A 22230-nucleotide genomic window follows, 5' to 3' on the forward strand; every position below is an offset into this window, starting at 1 on the left:
GCCTATAATGAGCTGACATTCACGAGACGTGTTAGCAAGCACTCGATCGCTGAGGCTCTGAATAAAACCGGAAATATCCGGATTTAATATAAAAACCTAAATCTTACTGTATAGGCCTTTACACTTCAGAATGCTTCAAAATGGACACTTCTTTGATCGTGCACCTCTATGGAAACATATCGCTGTATGTAGGCATATCGCTTGAAAGTCAGACATATAAACACACAAAAATACTACATCATGTTATTTTCCATTCTCATCATGTTATATTTATTTTTTTATCAAAAAGATAACATTTTGCAGCTGCAACAACATGACCAACAGATGAATACGATTTTATGCAACATTATACAGGGTGTCCCCGAAAGAACTGTCTCGTTGGATTTTTTGCTGTAGTAAACTTTTAATTTTTGGCCCGAACCAAACGGAACTAAATAGTTGATAGGGTTGAAATACAAAACAGCTATCACATCTGCTTTTTGCATTTGTACAAATAATATGAATAGGTTCGGGCATTTAAAATACAAATTAACAATATAAAAGTTTCCGACGATATAATTCTTTCAGGGATACCCTGAGCTGTATGCGTCAAATAACACACTTTTTACTTATAACCAATTTTTATAAACCACATTAACCACGGTTAATTTACTGATTTGTCTTTTTATTTTATTTTTACCAACAATTATTTAAAATCATTCATTAGTAGGCCCTATTAATATTAAAAGACGTCTACTTATATGTTAAACAATCTACCAAAAGAAACACCAAAACCCGTCATAACCATGTGCGTAGTATACTATAAGCGATATTCCTACGATCAGAAAAATATATGCAGCCAGTAATGGAAGCTAACGAAGTACTGAACCATTACATTCATACAAAATATTTCTTTGTACATCGCCAATTACAAGGTTTTTTGCAAAGATTAAAAGGTAAGAGACATTCCCGAGGGTAGGGCCGTGGATGTCATGGTTGGTGTCTGACTCCCATCGCCCATCCAGATAAGTGGGACGGTATATAAGATTTACCACTCGATGCGGATGCCAACAAATTGTATCAAACTATATGCAGTATTATCTTGAAGAAAATCGCATGATAAGGGTCTCCAAATCACGGCAAGTCTCGAAAAGGATATCAAAAAGCAAAATTTAGTTATACATGTATATATAGAAATGGATTTTTTTGGGAGGGGGCGCCGGGGCGGACTCCATGGGCTCTATAGATTTCATAGGCTATTTTCAAATCATATGGTGTTGTTCACCCATACCTATATAACAGTACTGAACAATTTTATAATATTTTTATTTTATTTTACCATGTACCTTATAAAAGAGGGCATTTTGTTAAACATGAAACATGTTAAATACATTAACGTTCTACTAACATACATGGCAGCTGCATTATCATAATTACCCGTGATTTCTTTTCCTAAAAACAAACTTTATTCTACATGAACAACTTTTAAGAGGAAACTATGATATTAAGAAAGAAAGATTAAAGCAAGAAAGAAAAAAAAGAAAGAAAGAAAACTCAGAAACACAAAAAATGGGGCTTAACTATTGTATTATACCCTCTTTAAATCGTCAAATTTACTTGTGTTAGTGTTGTTGTTCAAAATTATACAGCGCGTCGGATTTCCCCGAAATTCATGACAAAGACATTTGTCAACGGATGAATACCTATTATAGCCCACATTACACAACTAATATAATAATAACGTCGCGGGTGTATATCTTTTTCATACATTTTGGGAAATCTCTGTATTTCCTATATATACCAGGGAGAAAACTTCAGTTAAAATGACACGACAAATATTTATACTAAAATTATTCTAAATAGTTTATACAGCGGATGCAAGCAAAAATCCTCCTTTGCATTGTAAGACATCATTATCAGCTTTTGCACTACTTGATTTTTGTTACCTTTGCACACTTCACTGTTTAAGTCTATGGCATAAAATTGCTACACATTTCCAAAATACGGTAGCAAAGTAGTCAAAATGGAGCCTTGCTCCGTGATACCGGCTATGGCCAACGCTGTTCGTACCTGCAATCCTGAAGAAAAAAAGGTTGGCACACTTTGCCTGCATGTCTTTTGTTATATCTCTGCAACCGCTCCCCCAATTCGATGTTGGATCAAGCTATGTTGTGAGGTCCGTGAGAACCTCCAACATTGAAAGATGGGGATTGGGGAACAGAGAGATACAGGGCAGCCTGTAATTCACATAATATTGCATACATGTTTCACTCGATGTTTAGTGTGCCAACGTTTGTTTTCAGAATTAGATGCCCAACTAAAAATAGTTTATTCTGAAAAAAACACGTTACGGTACAATCCATGTTGATGCAATTATCAGAATTATATTGGTCAACATGTTGGACGGGTACTTAACATTTTGAACGGGTACTTAACATTTGAACACACTGTATTAGTTCCACCTGTCCACTGAGGTAGCGATAAACAAGGCACAGCATACAAAGCATACAAGAACAACAGTTTGTCTAGTTTGTGTGGCGCCCCCACGAGACTAGTGACTGCCAAAATATCGAGTTTCGCAAGCCTTTTCAAGAAACAGGATCGCGGCGTATTCAAAAAAAAAAAAGAAAAAAAAAAAAAAGGAAATTTGCAGCCTTAATCGTGAAATGCAATTTAAACTTTTCATGTCATATTTCAAACAATTGTCGGGACACTATGAACCACAATAGCCTCATCCCAATGGCATAGTTCAATAACCTCAATTAAACAACCAGCGTGCAAAATGTGACGTCATGTTGCAGAGTATGAGTTTTTATACTCAAATTTTCAAAGGTCATTAATGCATGTGTAAATGTATTAGGGTTAAAGAACTGTGCCGTGATAGATGAGCATGTTGTGGATCCTAGTGGTATGTTGATAATAAAGGTAAATGTATAAATGTACTTACAACCATTATTGGTTGAGAGTCAAGAACAACGATTATGTATAGTGAGAATCACAATTCTGTATACAGTGATTGTAACCGAGTGATTTATACGCGCAACACATTTTGATCATATGGATTTTGTTTTACACTCAGTCTATTTTAACTTCAGATTTAACGATCCTAGATGTATAGGCCTACATGCCTGTTACAAAAAAAAATCTGAATTATAATAAACTGATGATAATCAATATTAATAATAAATAAAACAATTATGTTCATTTGTTTCTATTTAAAATGAAAGGCAGCGATAAAAGACTAAAATGCGTCTATGCAAAGGCAGGGCAAAGGCGCGCCGTGATTGGTTACCGTTACCGACCTGCGCAGTACGACATTTTCTGTCTAGTTGTCAGAATTTCAGACGCGAACTAGTCTTTAAATCTCTGTCTTCATAATACATCACCAAAAACAAAAAAAAGCCTTTTTACATTAATATGCTACAAACTTGCCGATATTCATCACAAGAAAATGAGAAAAACAAATTCTGCATATTATGGCGATGGCGAAATATTTGATAAGATAATTACAGGCGTTGTCCAAAACACGTTTCAATTAGATGATACTCTCTAAATTCCAGGGACTTATTAGAAGGACAAAACCTTGAAAAGACTTAAAATTCAAATCTAATGGATTTAAATTTTACTCTAATAAAGATTTGAATTTTAAGTCTCTGAAAGGTTTTGTCATTCTAACAAGTCTCTTAGACTTATTTTTAAATCTTAGGAATTTAGAGAGTAATAAGTTAATAACAATACTATGTAATTACTTTGACAATTCGTCATTGCACTAAAATGATCTTGAATTATGTTCAGAAAAAATATACATGATAAGCAATATATGACGATTGACGAACCCAGCCTTTTGGGGTTCTTTTTCCTAGTAAGTATAAATACACACACTTAGCCTATAATGCCAAGATTGAGGGAATATGCACGTATGTCCATGCCAATGCCGTAAGCTGTATTGAAAAAGCGACACCACGCGTCTTGACCATGTTGACAAAGATACACTTTTACATTTTTAAAAAGTTCCAAAATGTTACTTAGTATTAACGTATCCTCTAAGGAGATTTCTCACATTAAACCGATCCACAAGGGGCTCTTGAGAATAACCATTTGGACAATCATACATGGTCTGTATAGGCTTTTAAAAGAACCACACAAGGTTTCTTAAGAATACCTAGAGAATAAGATCCTTTTATCATGTTTTATGGTTCATACTAGGAACCATTGAGGTTGCTCCTGAGAGGATACCCTGAACCTTTTTAGGATTGCATCCCATATCCAATGTGTTAAAATAAAATTACATTCACAAATTTGAAACAAAAACAAGGGTAAATAAGGGAATTGGAGCTGAATCATCGGGATTGAACGGGGATTGAACCCCTGAAATTTAGCTGCAAAGACCACTCTGATCCGTACTAATTGCAAATTAGCCTAATTAGGTGCTAAACATGTTGTTCCTCGGCGTCATTTACACACACAAAATGACCTGATTACAAACTACAGACAAAAATATTTTTAATTTATATATCTCTGGAATGTACAATTGCATTGCAAGCCACCACAATCATCTGATTTCTAGTGGCACAGTTCAATACCCTTGATTCAACAATCATTGCTAAAAATTTGACCTCAAGTGCTGACGTAAGATTTAAAGGTCATTCTGTTCTTGTACAAACATAGGCCTACTGGGGTTAAAGAACTGTGTCGTGGCATAATGATGATGTTTAAGATAGTATACTGCCCTCTCACGTAAGAACGTGGTATCTGCTAGTGATAACGCAACAGGTACGGCGTTTTGATACATGTACGTCAGCATTCGCCCGAATCCTGTCCTATTCCCCTAAATCTTGATATCAAGTGACCGATTACGGACCAAATCGCAAATATTAGGAGACAGGCCAAGATTCGAGTTAATGCGGAGACACGTACCTTTGAATGTCTGCTCCCAAAGTCAAAATATAGCAGATGCTGATATACTGGAGGATTATTTATTAGGCACTACTGCATAATCTCGCCACTGTATTTCGTGGCGGCCTGACCACCACTAAGCCTCAGCCACTAGCTCGTGACCGTACCGAATTCTATGCGTGGCCGCTAGAAGTTTAACACTGTCCAGTACTTGGTAGGCTAAGTTGAAAATTTGGATCCCTATAAATGATTAAATATCCCATTAAGTGCTATCAGCGACTACAAAAGAAATTTATTGAGCATTTTATAGCCACCACCTGAGTCGTGGCCGAATTATGTATGTGAGCATAAAATAGGTACATTTTCTTAAGTAAAAGGCAATGGGCTATTCCAGTTGAAATCCATACACCCCCTGTGGATGATATGACCATAATCTCACTCCCACACGTGCAGGGATTGTAGATTTCAAATTGAGTCACCCATTTATGTAACCCCACATGAAATTCACACTCCCTGTGTGGAAGATATAGGTCATGTCTTCTATAGGGGTATAATCTCGGGTATAGATTTCAAGTGGAATTGCCCACAACATAGAGATGCTGCGTTCTTACTTGAGAGATAGGCAGATATATGTGACCTTTTTTTTTTTATATAATACATAAATGTTTGTAAAAACACTATTCTTTCCCATCCACGACTTTCATATGAATGAGGGTTTTCAGTGTCGCAACATCATGGGACAGAAGTTTAAGTTCATTACGTAACTGGGAGTTTTCGTACTCTAAGTACGACGACCTTTCTGGTTGATCTGGCTGGGCACACTCCATTGATACTTCTGACCGCACCTGCTGTGTGTCTAAATTAGTGCGCATTTTCTTCTGCCAATGTTCTTCGTCAGTACTAAGTGTTCTCTTACATGGTTTACTAGTAGCATCATTCTCGACACCACTAACCATGGCCAATTTCTTAGCGGCTGAGAGCATCTTCGCGTACGGCACAATACGGGGCTTCGTGATAGGTTGCTGTAATGAGTTCGTTTCGGGAACACTTTTCACCGACGTAGGAGACGCGGGAGGTCTTCCTCTTCAGCATGTTCAGGTTCAACTGAAGAAGGGGGTGTGCAGATACCGTTAACATCGCCAGGTCTAGAGACATGAGGTCGATGTTGGGGTATGTCGATCACCAGAGGATGCGAGGATAATTCAAAATCTGATGGGCGACTCATTGTTGGCGAGCTGGCGTCGCGATGATTGTTCTCAGGCTGCGTTGCAGACCGCCTTGCTTTTCCGCGTAACTTCAGAGGAAGGTGCGACTCAACGTTAGAAAATGTGTCGTGTGATGATGGAGATACGGGCTTGTCTTCCGCAGCGGACGATGTGCTGTCTTCCGAACTGCAGACACTTACAGTACGTTCTCGCGCACTTGGAGTACGCCATTCTGCCTCCTGTGACGTGAGTGGTGATGGCATTGAATAGGACTTCTTAGTGGTCGGTGCAGCAGGGAGTACGGAGTCCGTAGGTTTTGGGGAGGGCTTATTCACAGCTGATAGAGGTATTTGTTCCATGCCGTAAAGGTGAGCCAATGCATGGGCGTGGACCACCTGTTGCGGCTGCTGATGTTGCTGCTGCTGATGATGTTGTTGCTCCTGCTGATGTTGCTGTTGACGATGATGCTCATGTGCATCCACGTCACTAGAGGATCTGGCGAAGTCTTTCCTGATTGAGAGAGCCGAGATCATTTCTTGAGGTAATTGTCTAAAGCTAGAGGATGTCGTCAGATTTTTTGATGACGACATATGCGAAAATTGTGCAGTACCCGTGTGATAAAAGTTCTCAGCACTAGATACGGTGGTGGGTATATGTGACATCTGGTTTCCACCAAGAGTAGTTGTAATAGTACCGATACGATTGACATTGTTTGCAGTTTGTGAGACGGTGGTGGGTGAATTGTCTTCGGGTTCAAATTGTGGTGCCTTCGAATTTTGAGACAGCTGCATTGGTTGGCGTTGACTAAATTGGTGCGACTGCGGTCGTTCGGACAATGCGTTTTCTGATGATTCCATGATGCAATCATCTGGAACAGTTTCAGCTAAGGGTTCAGAGATTTCTAGAGGTGGCGGCGTCATTGGTTCTTTTTTAACGTGCACTAAAGGCGCGACTTTAAGTTCGTCAGGGCTCAAGTCATTAACATTATCGATTCCAAATCTCTCTGCGAGAATTTCCAATTTCTCTCTCAACTCGTCGTTATCTTGCGTCAAATCTAGTACGCGTGCTTCAAGAACTATGTCATTTAATCGACGCTTTTCCCGCGATCGTTTTGCAGCCTGGTTATTCTTTCTTCTTTTATCCCAATACATACCATCTTTCTCTTGGTCGGGGATGAACTCTCTCTTCTTCCTGCTTGTGATAAAGTCCTTGCGTTTTATGGCTAATGCATTTCCATCTGATGTCACCGTGGGTAAAGAAGTGGCTAATACTGAACTATAACGGGAAGAGGTATTTCTATTGTTGTGGCATCGGCCGAGCCACGACGTAGTTGCGGGTTCGGTGATGCCGGGGGATGCGCGGAGTCCTTCATCATATACTCCTGCTGATGTATGGGTGACGTGTCAGTCGTTATATCGTGGATCGCCGGTGATACTCGTTGAACAGGGCGACTTGGTGATGATGTGTCTTGAGCAGCATTTGCAAAGTTCGGCTGCTGCTGTAGCTGATGTTGCTGCTGATGTTGCTGCTGATGTTGCTGCTGTAGCTGATGATGGTGGTACTGCTGATTAGTCATATTAGTACTCAGATTAAGGGCCTGGCTACCGTCGACAGAGTAAGCGTTGTTTGTGCGTATCAGACCAGCTGGATACCGGGAAAGTTGATTGTGGTGGGCCAGCATTGTGACAGGTCAAAGTTCACTCACGTTTCACAGTCTGCAACATGAAGAAAAAACAAAAGAAAACGTACATTACAAATAGGTACAAGTGGCATAATACGGCTATTTAGTTTTACAATAAGGTGATAAGGTACGCCATCCATAGTTATTCCGTGAAAAATGTACCGAGGGTGTGAACTGGAGTGGCGTTCCCTATTCTAAAGTTGCGGCCGAAATAGAGTGAATTATATAATCGAGTATATATTCAATACAGTGTAAGAATAAATGGCATTAAATGGCATTTCATTTTTTTGTAGGTCATGTGGTTCTTGAGTTATGTTGTAAAGAGGGCGGAACACCACCTTTGCAAAACGTACATAACCCATTAGCAACAATAAATCAAGCAAGTTTTCAAAGTATATGCTTTGTAGACTGAACATAGTTCTGCAAAACACCAAGGTCTTATTTTTCAATAATAATGAAAATCGATCTTTTTGGCTGCCTCGACCAAAAATACTTAGACAACCCTAACCGTACTTTCTGCAAAGTTTCTTGTATAACCATTTTGCCAGTGCACAGTGATCCTGCACATGCTGTAGGAAGTCGTGGCACGGGTTTCTTGCAAACCCCTCGATGTATGGGGGGGGGGTGCATGACTGCATGATGTGTATGTGGGGAGGGGGTACATAACTGCATGCATGAGTATGTGACGAGATACAAAAAATTTAAATGGCAGTCACAAAGTATATCCCAAGCTGTGCAATAACGATTAAAATCAAAACCTACATTACGATCCAGAAGTGAAACGAATTCAGGAAAATCACAAAACACATCTAGAGATATTATCCTATAGCGATCCAGATCAGAATCAGTCAATCACGAAACACATGCAAGATAAACGTGTATGTATCTATCCAGTATTTGCCAACGGAACAAATGAAACCTCAAGTGCCAGCACATCCAAGCTTCCATGCCCGCAATGATATTCATAGTGTGATAGTCACCGGCTGCGCCATCCAAGGCATGCACAACTTTAAAAAAAAAAAATTATCAAACGAGGGGGCGGTGTTACAGAAAGTCGCTGCTTGCATGTCGAATAGAGAAAATCCTTGGTGTCATCACGTATGCATTTATTATGAGCCAAACCAAATACTATTACCAGGAAAAGTGATTGATCAACATATAAACACTGTGAAAACACAATGAAAAGTGTACTTAGACGTAACCCTAAAAATTAAAACATTAAATAAACAACAAAAAATAGCAATATCAAAAATAATAATAAGACCAAGTAAAATAAAAAACGTCCAACAATTCAACAATAAATATACTATGCCTACATCAAAAAGCATTGCCATTATGAAATGCATTGTATGGTCACAAAACCGCCTTCACTGCAGTGGCGTAGCCAGTGGGGGCCAAGGGACCGGTGCCCCACGATCGTCATGGTATAGACTGAAGGCCTTAGTGAAAAAAAATTGGGTTAACAATAGACTATTTTTTACCCAGGGTGACAGAAAAAAAGGGGAGAATTGTAAAAAAAATGATCAAAAATTGTGAAATATAGGCCTACATAAAAATGTTGTGTTTTTATGTTGTTACCGGCCGCCTATTTTATTTGCTCTTCACTTTTTCAAACCATGCAAGTCGGTACATTTACAAGTTGTGCCCCCCCCCCCCCCAACGTTTCCAAAATCGGTTTTCCCTGTCCAGAGAAAAAAAAGTCCCTGATGGATAGCTAGCTGTTGGATCAGAACAGGTCATTGGTGGATTTTCCATGATCAGAGGGATTGATAGAGCGATGATAAATTAAAATGGTCTACTACATACAGTAGACTAAACCTCGACTGTCTCGATCCTATTTCAAAATTGACCCTGTTTACGCCATGCTCCATGGTCTTCTTTAAAAAGGGCTTCGTATTAAAAAAGGTCTTAGAACTAGGTCACCGAGCATCACATATTACGTAATCATTGTATGATCTGAGACGACCTTAATTATGTAACGGTATTTTTCCGAGTAGGCCTATATAGTCCTTGCCCGACTGCTTTTATTTATCTATGACGTAACGAAGGACACAATGCCCTCCGATCGATCATATTAAATTATGTTGATCTATACCTGGGATATGTGCATGTTTTATTATGGTCTATGTTTAGGGTAGACGAGGTATTGTTGGTCAAAATGGTCTATGGTCGAAGCAACCTAAAAATCGATTTTCATTATCTAGATCAATATATTATTGCACATTAACACCTTGATGTTTTGCAAAAGTTCATTCTACAAATTGTATACTTTGCAAACTTGCTTAATTTATTGTTGTTAATGAGTTATGTAGGCCTACGTTTTAGAAAAGTGTTGTTGTTTCAGCGCTCTTTATACAACGTAACTCAAGAACCGCAGCACCTATAAAAGTATCTCTGTGATATTTTAATTCTTCTACACGTTCGCTATGAATTGAGCAATGCAGTTTTTGCCAAAACTCACTACCATTCGTAAGATGCTGTGAACTACCAAATCACAACAGTTTAAAATAATTATAAACCATAAATATAGTGAGCGACGCGACGCGGAATCAAAGATGAAACTCACGTATACCAATGAGAACGAAATATGTCTTTTCCAAAAATTAGAATATGTATTTATAAACTTAATATACGTGTACAAGTCTTCAGACTTGAATGTCACAGCATGTGAAAAACATCCTAGTTTTTGTTTGGCCCCTGATTCATCAGTTTAGCCAAATAGCGAAAATTATTGCCAGTTAATACTAAGGCCGTATAAAATTAATGTTTTGGTTCTCGTCCAGAGGCTTTTCATGAATTGATGAGGGAGGAGGTGTTTTTTTTTTTTTTTTTCCAATGTAAAATTAGCATTGTCAGTAGTTTTCGGTCTTCTCCAACAGTGCTCGAGGAAACGATGAGGCCCTTTTTTTTTTTTTTCAAATGTGAGATTCTGAGGATAAACCCCTAGAGTACCACAAAAAGACTTGGAAGTGATGCTTGTTCTCTAATAAACTAATTTATATGTATGAAGATTTAAAAAATCATTCAAAAGTCTAAAAAAAATGAAAAATCTAAAAAAAAAAAAAAATCTGACAAATCCCAGAAATTGAGGAGGGAGGGACGAGAACCAAAATATTAATTTTACACGGCCTTAGTAGCCGAAATGCATAAATTAGGAATTGAGCTGTCTTTCATTTGGCAGAAGTTGATAATATTTAATCTCAAAAAATTGGTGAGCACTGTATTTTTTTGGAACCTGTAACCGTCCCTCAGAATCTCACATTTGAACATAGAAAGAAAAGAAAAAAAGGTCTCATTTTTTCCTTGAGCACTGTTGAAAATGACCATCTGTGAAAAGACCGAAAACTATTGAAGTAGCCTACTCATCAATTCATAAAAATCCTCTGGACGGGAACCAAAACATTTTTTTTGCCAAATCATGACATTTCTCAAATTAACTGGCACCCAATTTATGATATCATCCATATTTCCATTTTACAATGAAAAATATCCGGTACCAGTATTTAATATTTGCAAGGATCACCGTGGGATTGTCACTCAGCTGCCTCTGTTGCTATAAATACCTTTACATAATAATAATTATGCAAATATTGAATAAAGTAATATGCAACCTCCCAGTCAACTGACACGTAATATCTGCAGTGATGTAATATTTTCTGGTTTCGTAAGTTTCTTAAATCTATTATCAGTATTTATACAATTGAGAAAACAATTGAGAATTTCCATGGAACCATTGCCATAATTGCCGCAATTGCCCCTAAATGCTCCCACTGCAGGGGCTTGTTACCTAGTTATATTTCTGAATTGCCATAATTGTCATAATTGCATACAAAATGGGCTGATGTCATAATTGTTTATATAAACAAGAGGAAGCTATTCTAGCAATTGTCACAATATTGCACTGCCAAGAAGGATGCTATTCTGGCAATAATTGTCACAATTGCACATACCAGAGAATTTCCTTGCAATTGCCATACATTGCCACAACTGCTCCCACTTCAGGGGCTTGTTATATTTCTGAATTGCCATAATGTCACAATTGCAATCATCATAAAACATTGTGAAACTGGGTTGATGTCATAATAGTTATACTAGAACAAGTGGAACATATTCTGTCACATTGTCACAATTGCACTGTATGATAAGAAGGATGCTATTCTGGCAATAAATTGTCACAATTTGCACACACCATATAGAATTTCCATGGAACCTAGAATTGCCATAAATTGCCACAACTGCTCCCACTTCAGGGGCTTGTTAAATTTCTGAATTGCCATAATGTCACAATTGCAATCATCATAAAATATCAATTGTGAAACTGGGTTGACGTCATAAGTTATTATAGAACAAGAGGAAGCTATTCTAGCAATTGTCAGATTACACAATTGCACTGTATGACAAGAAGGATGCTATTCTGGCAATTATCACATTACATAATTGCAATAGGTGTCTTAATAGCACAACAGGGTGCTATTCTAGCAATTGCCACAACACATTTTGCCATAATTGTGCAAATTTGATATTATCAATTCAATAATTGCTCTCTTCTGTTATTCTGTGTAACTCTGTTTTAATATGTCACAAATGTGTAAAACATGCTATTCTGGCAATTATCAAATTACAGAATTGCAATAATTGTCTTTAGCACAAGAGGATGATATTCTACCAATTGTCTCAACACAGAATTCCCATAACTGTACAACATCAACACAAAATAATGCTATTTTGATATATCATTTCAACAATAGCTATCTCCTGATCCTGCTATTATAATAGCGCCGTAATTGGGAAATGAACATTTTCTTCCAGGCCTGAATACACAATGTAGAAGTATGAAAAGTTGAAAACCACATCAATCAAGTTCAAGTAGGCCTATCGTGTGACTGTTGAATGACGAAGGGCTAGGCTATGGAAAAGCCTAAGGAGTTAAGGGGGGGGGGGCTGGGGCACATCAACATTTTTGGTGGGTATGTTCGTATGTTCTCCCGGAATTTTGAGCAGCGTACTGGTAAAAGGGGTCTTTTGGAGCTACAAACAAGTAAAATAGGAGACTTTTGGAGCTGCGAACTGAACAGTCAAATTCAAGGGTCTTTCTTGGCTTTTAGGTTAAAAATCGCCTGAAAAATGAGGAATAGTTTTAGAGCTGAAATTATCAGATTCAAGGGTCTTTCGGAGCTCTATTTTGGTCAAATAGGCCTATAGGGGGTCTTTCGGAGCTGCGAAATCCAAAAGGGGGGTCTTTCCGGGAGAACATAGGCCTACCCGTATGGTCATTTGTGTTAAGTGCCCCCCCCCCCCTCCCCCGGCTATACCGGTACTAGCAATAGCATAGTACCAGTAGGGCCAACTCATTGTACTTTTATAGGTAGTTGGCCTATAGCCTACGTATTTAATGTAAACACAATATGAATATGTTCCCTATAGCACAAACAATTCATTCTTTCACAAAATAACAACTTTTGCACAAACTTACCGTAAGTATTTTCTGAATCCTGCATACAAAACTCAGCAATTTTTCATTTGTTTATTTCAAAAAATAGTCGACCATTGCATAAGTGCATCGTCTGCTAGATCTTTTGTTGCAAAATCTACTCGCTAAAGAAAATATTCCGCGTTTTTTTGGAGTTGGTATTTTCCTATAATTCTAGTAAATCAAACTGTTCGGTAAATGGTAGTGATACAAGTAACTTCTATTCCGTCTTCTTTTTGAACACACCTATCCATGTATTTCCCCTGTATCTTGAATAGTTAAGAATGAACGTGCGGGCATAAGAGTCCTTGCCCTTGCAAAATAAATAACGTGGTTTCTCGTAACGCCAGTCAGTGAGTTATATAATGAGGAGTTTGCGCAGGCGCATATCATCCTGCCTAGTCACATCTCCGTTCTCCAGCGTTTGTGTAATCATGTAGACTTGTATCGAGTCTTAATATCTTGATGTCCTTTTTGTAATTTTGGGAGTGAGTCAACATGAAGAAGCCGGCTTGACGTTTCCCAAAACCCCTGCTGAAATCATTATTTTGTTGTGGGATATTCATAAGCGATTATTATTGCGGTTTTGAAAACTAAAAACTATAATACAAAATCAAAGTATTCTAGTGAATTCAAGTAAATAGCAGGTGGTTACTATATTTAAAAAATAAACACGATTCTCTAGTGTTTCTAGATGTTGACAATGTCCTTTTTTGTCCTTTGTGATCGCGTTTCATCAGACTTGATTCAAGACTAATCAGGCTGGTGTCAAGGTGACCGAATGAACCCTACTACTATTTTTACATAACATCGTTTATCATATCTATCGCTGATGTGAAAAAAAAATCAACATGACGATCTCATGAAATTTTGAAATTTAATTTCTGGTTGTAATTTCTAGTGTGTTAATGCCGACATGCATGTTGTTGGAAGGTAAAAAGACACACTTTGAATTATGAATATTTGCATGGTGTAGGCTATGGGTTGGACCTGGTTGGACCATGCAAGTAACTGAAGTAAGACTCCGGAAGAGGTTAAATATTGGGGGGGCAATGGTGCCTGGCCAAAATTATTGGGGCCCAATGGGGAGTACCTTTAGAATACCCTACCACATCGACGGCGCCGCGAAGCTGCACCTTTTTTGGTAAAACTACACCGACGTCGGCGCGAATTACTTATTAATGGGATATATTTAAATTAAGTTAGAGGTATATGAGTCAGGTTTTTAATAAAGTAGGCCTATGTCGGCGTTTGACTTAATGAAGTTTGCATTCATCAAGATAATAAGTGTTAGTACGATTAAATTATTGTGGTTACTTCTAGATAGTAGTAATGTCATTTGAATTTAATTTAAGCATAATGAAATAACTATATTGCATTGTTAATAGTGATTAAAGTTATATTGATAAGAGGAATGGGCTATTCCAGATAAAACATGCACCCCCTATAGAGGGCAAAATTTTTTTTTTCTAAAATGTCTGGAATTCCAAAGCATACTTGAGGAAAAAACCTGGATTTCCGGCCCTGTTTAGTGCATGTAAAATCTGGAAATCCATGGAGGGTATAGAGGGTTTTTAAAATTGTCAAAAAAAGTTGGAATTTTCAATTGACTTACCAAAAAAATCTGAATTCCATCGCCCTCTATAGAGGGTTTCTAAAAATACTCAAATAAAAAGTTGGAATTTTTCAATTGACTAGCAAAAAGTCTGGAATTCCATGGAGGGGTATAGAGGGTTTTTAAAATTATCAAAAAAAGTTGGAATTTTCAATTGACTTAACAAAAAAATCTGAATTCCATCGCCCTCTATAGAGGGTATCTAAAATTACACAAATAAGTTGGAATTTTTCAATTGACTACCAAAAAGTCTGGAATTCCCCCGGAGGGGCCACTTACATTACGTGATGGACACCATGCTCATGTATGGACTCTCGAAACGCACCCTAAATGAGTATTACTCAGCGCGTGCAAAACATACCCTAAACAAGTATTTTGCCATTTTTTTAACACTAATAAAGTAAAAATTCATGTTAATTTTTTTGTTTAATATAAGTAGTTTGATGTTCCTTAATGTTTTACCCTATGATTTGTTCTGATAGAAGCCAAACATAGCCTATTTTACCCTTTTTTATTTTGCCATTAAACTTTGGTACCCTAAAAAAGCCTAAGCAAGTATTTTACATGGAAAAGTATACCCTTTTTTTTTTTCTGATTTTGGCAATTCTGGCACCCTTTGCACTGTACGCGCGTACATCGCCCGTTCTTGAAAAACTACCCTTTTTACGCGTTTTTGTACATGAGCATGGTGTCCACCTTGTAATGGCAGTGCCCCCGGGGAATTCCATGTTAGGGTTTTTAGAGTTGTGTTAGGCTTGTATAGGTGTTTATTGTTCTAAAGGTTTCATTATATTTGCTTTATCTGCATTTATTCCAAGTCATCTATGATGTTTTACATGTATAATATAGGCCCACCACCAAGGCGTGTGTTTGGCAGTAACGTAACGCAGGTTTTCAAAGTCTGGTTCAGGGGTCTCGATTCTCTGACTGTTTTAAAATTTAATAACTAATTCCCCAGTTTCCCCCGATTGGGTGCATTATTTCCCCGAACTTTTGACAAAAAAGGGGGAAGGGCACATCCCCTGTCCCCTTGCGCATGTCACTGGTGTTGGTATCCTAGGTAACCACTAAAATTAAGCATCTCTTTTGTGAAGGGTTGCTGTTCTCCTTACGGGTTTCAATAACAATATGTGGTATGTAGGCCTACTAGTTTCTATATTAGGCCTAAAAATGTTTGATTAGCGTAACATAATTTTAACATTCTTGTTAAATCGGGTCTTTAAGTCCATGAACTGAACCACACAAAGGGACTCATACTCTGTCGGCAGCACACATTTCGAACTATAAAAGGATTGTATTGTGAAACTCAGTTTCTTGCTTCAGCTCTTTCTAAAAATTCATTAGGGCAAAATTCTTTATGTCCTTAATTATTCTTTATTTATTCCTGTTCTTTCTTTCTTGAGGCCTAGATCTTTTTTCCCTACTTTAAAACTCGAATATTGTTGTATTGTCAATGGATATAGGCCCTACCGTAGAACGTTCGCCTAATGACGCTATGGGCCCCTTTGATATAACTGGTATTTTAGACACAAACTTAAAGTGTCCTCCTACAAAAATCCCACCAGCAAATAAGGGCATGCGCATACCCTTAATTATTGTTGTGATTTTAGAGGAGGTAGCTCTCTCTTTGTACATGAAATTTACCCCAAGGCAAAGGAGCCCATGTGCGCCATTAGGCGAACGTTTACGGTACATAAGAATTCAAACTTTCTTACTTTGGTTTGAGCTGAGACTAAAATACCTATAGCCTCAAATGTTGTTTTTATATTAAATACATACATGTATTTGAATGAAATAGATATATTTATAATAGGCTACATGATAAATACATGAAGCCACAGCAAGTAGAACGAGTGCGACCTTGTCGCGCCTATGGTGCCTAATTGCTGCAGTACCTTGTACTACGTAGGTGCTCCTTTGTTAAACGGGAATTCCCTGATTGGGGAGTGGACATTAAAGAGCTCATATCTAAATTCGTTGGGGACTGTTACTTTTTAAAGTTTCAACGTCCGTATACATACGACATGTATGAATAAAATACGACATGAATAAAGTAATAATAAAGTGCACATCTTCCAAATCTAGGTGTACATGTTGCATGGATCGAATGGTGCAATTAATAATACCTTGTCTGTGTCATGTGCTTATTTCTTCGATAAAACAAAACAAATAACCACTCGTATCATACTGATGTCTGAGTGAGGGATTATTATTTGAAAGGAAAATAAGTTCACGACTGCACTTTCAGACCACAAATTGACCCCACTAACCCTAGTCAAAAATCAAAATACAAGTTTAAGAACTTGCAAGTTTTGGATTGGGAAACTTGCATGTTTTTACTGCACTTGACTCACAAATGCTAGTGTTTCGAACGCAATGCAACTTCTTTTCAAAAATTGGCAAGTTTCTTGAGTTTTCTTGAGTAAACACGACCAAGCTGAGTTGTCCACACTTGCGTTTTACTTGACTTTGTTTATGTAAATATATTTAAGGTTTTTATAATTGACACCTGTCTATTTCTTTCCTTGCCCTGTTACATGTATAGCTATTATTATAAGATGAGCTCAAAGTGTATATTTCTACATTTTGAGCTCAAAATATTTAATCAATGATAATAGGGATATCATATCTATACTATTGTGTGTGGGGTGTGGGCTGTGCATGGGAGTGAGTGTGATGCTGTTTTAAACAAATAGGCCTATAAAAACAAAATCTTCGCACAAGCTAGAATGAAGAGTGAAGACCCAAGTCGGGCTGGGGATCACCATTGCAGGGGATGAACCTATAGACCCACCACTCTTCGTCATACATAAATTCTCCCAGGCGCATTTCATAATATGAAATAAAAAAAAAAAAAAAGGAAATTTAGTTCGGTAGAGGTGGGGCTCGAACCCATGCTGCACCGCTATCATGTATACAGTATCGTATCGACATATTCCCAGCGCCTTTACCATGTTTACCGCTCGGCCAACTGAACTGACTTGTTGGAGCCATCTTGAAAATTTGAACATATAATCACAACTTCAATTACTTCATTACTTCAACATACCACGTGACAAGCAAAGACAGAAAACGTACCATATTTTGGAATTTTATCTGCTTAAAAACATTAATGTGTAGAGCTACCATTATTAATATTGTTGAATTCTCAGGCGCATACAAACAATACGAGGGGCCTATGATACATACACAATTGATTTCGTGCATGCACATGCTCTGCAAGGTAGGGAGCCTAGTCAGCCTACCATTTTTCTTGTAAGACAGTCTGGATTCGTAGTCCACGTAGGTCCCCAAAGTTCTTTCAGATATTAAAAGATTAAATTCCCATAAAGACGAAACAGTAATCTTTAGTGGGGACCTACGTAAATTTTACATAAAATTTCCTCCATCAATTCCGTGTTAATTTTTATTATTCAGAAAATATTTTGGCGTATATAAAATTGAAATAAAATTCTCTGCTTCCTAAACCACTGAAGCATGATTGGGTATCACGAATCGTTAAATATGATGTACAGTTAATATTCAAATATTCTTTTACACATATGATGCTTCAGTTTTTACACAAACAAAAATTTGCACTTATTCGACAATAAATAAGTGATATGAGGCTTAATAATGATACATGTGTCTTGACTCTGAAAAACAATATTTTTAAATTTTTAAGTTTTTTTATAGTTTTTAAGCCACCTCGGAAGCCACCTACAGGATCTCATTTGGATTTAGGGTTTTTATTGCGTTGCAAAGTAGCAAAACTTTCTTTATGTATGGCCAATTCGTGCCTGGAAAAGGCTATCCCCTCTTACAACCTATCAACAGGTCTGATTTCTATAATGAGGTGTCACCGGGTTTCATGAGATAATAATACCAAATTTAAACACCATGAAATTCAATACATCACGACCAAGCTCACATTGGGCAGTGGGCACCCCATTCCTTTTTTAAAGGAATTTTTATTAAGCCACCTACAGGAAACAAATTTGGCTATAAACTACGAAGAGTCTAATAAATAAATAAAATAAATAAAATAAAATGAAAATTGTACATGTATGCAAGATGCCTTATCACTGAAGTAAACAATTTACCCAGCCTTTTGCTCTTGCTATAGCTTTTGTCAGGGTCAGGGATATTTGTCTCATAGTCCTGCTTTTATGAACACCAATATTATACAGGTGTATAGGCATACACATGGGTTATTACAAGAGTCAATAAACATTTGACCAATTAACTATAGATAATGGACTTAGTTTTATGCAATGTAGTTATATTGAACTTTTTCTGAAGTAAGTCGCCTGCTGCATAGTTTTCTATACAGATGATATGTTTACTTTGTGATTAGGCCTGACCATGACCTGCTAGTTTGATTAACCAATCAGTTATGTGTATTGTCAGCATGTGATGGCTATAAGCCAATTGCAAACATATTTATAAAAAAAAAAGGATAAAAATTCCTACACTGAGCAGACTCTTTGCTGGGTTTAAGGGCTAAATAGTAAGTTGTCATGTTGGGCAAGATTAGATAAAGGCATACAAACTAGGGTATGAGATATTAGGAATTATTTCCTAGCCTCTTAACCACAGGGTTGTGCTATATAGCTATTCAAGACACAGGATATGTAAGGGATAAACTGTGCATATGAGATGTGGGGGCAAATGGCATCATTTCACTGACGTGAAAAAATATTTCATTGAAAACCCTCCCACTCAGCTATTTTAAAAAGGTAATCAGGCTTCCTCAGCATATCACATGTGTTATGGTATTATTTTGCAATTGCCCTTGGTACTTTATGGAGGGAGACTTTTATTTAAATATAAAGGACGAGTGGCCAGTATTCGGTAGGGTCTATTTACAAATTCAGAGTCTTGCAATTATGATTTTAGAGGGGGGTAACTATATATTATAAAATTATAAAAGGTTAGAAAGTCAGTATTAAAAGCAAGTCAGTAAAATACACCTCTACACTACAGGCTCCATAGTAGGCCCACAGCTAAAAATTACACTGACAGAAAAAAAAAAAAAATTAAAAAGAGGAGAACTTTTTTATTTTTATTTTTTTCTACAATGCAAAATTGATCATTAAGAGGAGGAAGCAAATTATATTGCCAATATGTTAACTTTAATTTTCCACTTTTATGCAAGAAATAAAAGAAGAAGATAAAATTCCCTTTAAAAGGGAAGCCAGCTTCAATGCAGAAGAGGTCTTGTAATTAGTTTGGGTGGAAGGCATTTTTAGGATCACTCTTTTTTATGATCCATCATGCTCCATGACAGCCCACCAATAATGGGATTATTTTGAAAATTTAAAACGCTTGAAATTTCACAAACAAATAGGCCTATATGTTAATAAATAATATAAAAACAAGCTAAAACCATGGGGGTTCGATAATGACCGAGTATTTGGAAAATGCCATACGGCCGGGCGGTTTCACAAGCTGCCGGCTCTATCATGCCATTCGCCGCCTGCACCAAACCATAAATGTCCGGCATCAATGATAAGAACATGCACACAGAAAAACCAAACATTAACTCCTATAACTTCCTGTCAACTCTTTAATTAATTACTCCAAATTGTTCTGTCTTTTTGTCTTTTCTTCCTTTTAGGCTACCCTTAGCTCATTATTAATATAAAGAAATACACTGCAGTTTTTAGTTAATTGGCTAAAAACTGCCATCTTACTTGCCTTATACATGCACATTAGTTTTATATCAATTTATATATTAATTCGCAATTCATACATAGCACATTATAAAATGTACAAAGACTGATATTGTTCAATAGGCCTACATGTATATGAATTGTACCCATATCAAAAATAGGCCCTGAAATTACATCGAATTTTTCCTGTTGAAAAGACAAAACTGATGTTTAAGATATCAATTATTTCAAAATGACATTTTAAGTCATTTTTATCCATAAAACGATACAGGATATAGGATAGTTTGACTTTGACTTTTACGTCCATAAAGGTTTTAATCATGTTATCAATACACTCACATCTCATGCTGTGCTGATCTCCAGGAGGTCTGCAAATGTAAATCTAAGAATGCCTGATAACAAGGATACTATCATTTTCTTTCGTTGATATGCTGTGGAAACTATTATAGGCCCATACTTGGCAGTGGGGTTTGACCCCCACCCTTTTTATTGAGGCACCCTTTATATTGAAAATTCCTGACCCCCACGCTTTTTACTGAGGCACCCTTTATACTGAAAATTCCTGACCCCACCACTTTTTGCTTTTCCCCCTATTTGTATACATTGATGAAGTCACAGGCAATTTGGTTCGAAGTAAATCAAGTACGCCGAATGCTGCACCTATCATCACACGATAACCTAGGATGTAAACATGCATCAAATGGAATTTTATCTTGCGATATGGTTTGCTGGCAGTGGTTTGGCACTTATTCTTGTGGTTTGGCACTTATTCTTAATGGAAATTAGGATGATTTTATCATTCAATGAAAATATATTGTAAGCTGGCACTCCCACCCTTTTTATTTTACTCCCACCCTTTATATCAATCCACCCTTTTTACCAACAAAGTTTAAACCCCCACCCTTTTAAGGATTTTCCAAATTTCCAAGTGGCACCCTTTAAAAAGGGTGCCCTGCCAACAGTGAGGCCTGGCATATTTTAATGTTATATTTCCTTCAAACCATAACTTTTGAAATTCTCACTCGTTTTCATTCGTTGAAACGGCAAAACATACTTTCTTTTTCTTACAAATCGAATAACAGGTCTTACATTATATTTTCACCATAAAAAGTTCCGCTAAGTAATTCAAACCAATGCTAGTACCCCGTAATCTCTTTAGCAAACAAAGACGATCTCTGAATTAGATAGCCAGCTCTTAGCTGGCGAAAATCAGAATCCCCAAAGGGGCAGGGACAATCAAGTGTTTGTTTGTTGTTGTTGTTTTGGCCAAATAATTATTTTATTGTTTTGATTACGTTCGATAAATTTGGTTTTACGATAGACCACTTATCTTTCCTATTTTGGAGATTGATGATAAAAGAATAATGTATGATTTTGGTAAAATTTTAATTTTGTTCTTCTTTTTTTTTTTTTTTTTTCTATGATTACATCATAATATTACTACTACTATTAACACTTTATCTGTCAAGGGGGTCTTCTGATCATTTTAACCTGAGACTAGTAAACCAATAGTCTCAGTTTTAACTAAGCGAAAATAGTGTGGTAAAAAGTAAAAAACCGACTTAGCCGCTTAACTGTGGAGCTTTGGGGGATCCCAGTTTTGTTATAAAAACTCTAAATTTTACTTTGGCATGGTATTTCAGATAGCATTGGGCAATTACAATCCCCGGGTAACAATCATGTAAGAAGTGCAAATTTGAGCAAAATATGCAGCAAATGATAGCTTTACT

General features: G+C 37.1%; 1 protein-coding gene across 1 annotated transcript; it reads right to left on the reverse strand.

Annotated features, from left to right (window-relative positions):
- Nucleotides 1-243: 243 nt before the first annotated feature.
- On the reverse strand, nt 244-13579 carry LOC140145848 (uncharacterized). Its single transcript, XM_072167534.1, has 2 exons — nt 13235-13579; nt 244-7795 (listed from the first exon to the last, which is right to left on the reverse strand). Exon 2 carries the CDS (start codon nt 7229-7231, stop codon nt 5927-5929), a length of 1305 nt encoding a protein of 434 aa, XP_072023635.1. The 5' UTR covers nt 7232-7795; nt 13235-13579; the 3' UTR covers nt 244-5926.
- Between the last annotated feature and the right edge of the window lie 8651 nt (nt 13580-22230).

This window comes from Amphiura filiformis, chromosome 2 (genome assembly GCF_039555335.1).
Source record: "Amphiura filiformis chromosome 2, Afil_fr2py, whole genome shotgun sequence".
Classification (NCBI taxonomy): Eukaryota; Metazoa; Echinodermata; class Ophiuroidea; order Amphilepidida; family Amphiuridae; genus Amphiura; species Amphiura filiformis.

What these genes read in the sequence shown, in the direction of transcription:
- LOC140145848 (XM_072167534.1), bottom strand. Translation starts at nt 7,231, where the DNA reads ATGTATTGGGATAAAAGAAGAAAGAATAACCAGGCTGCAAAACGATCG.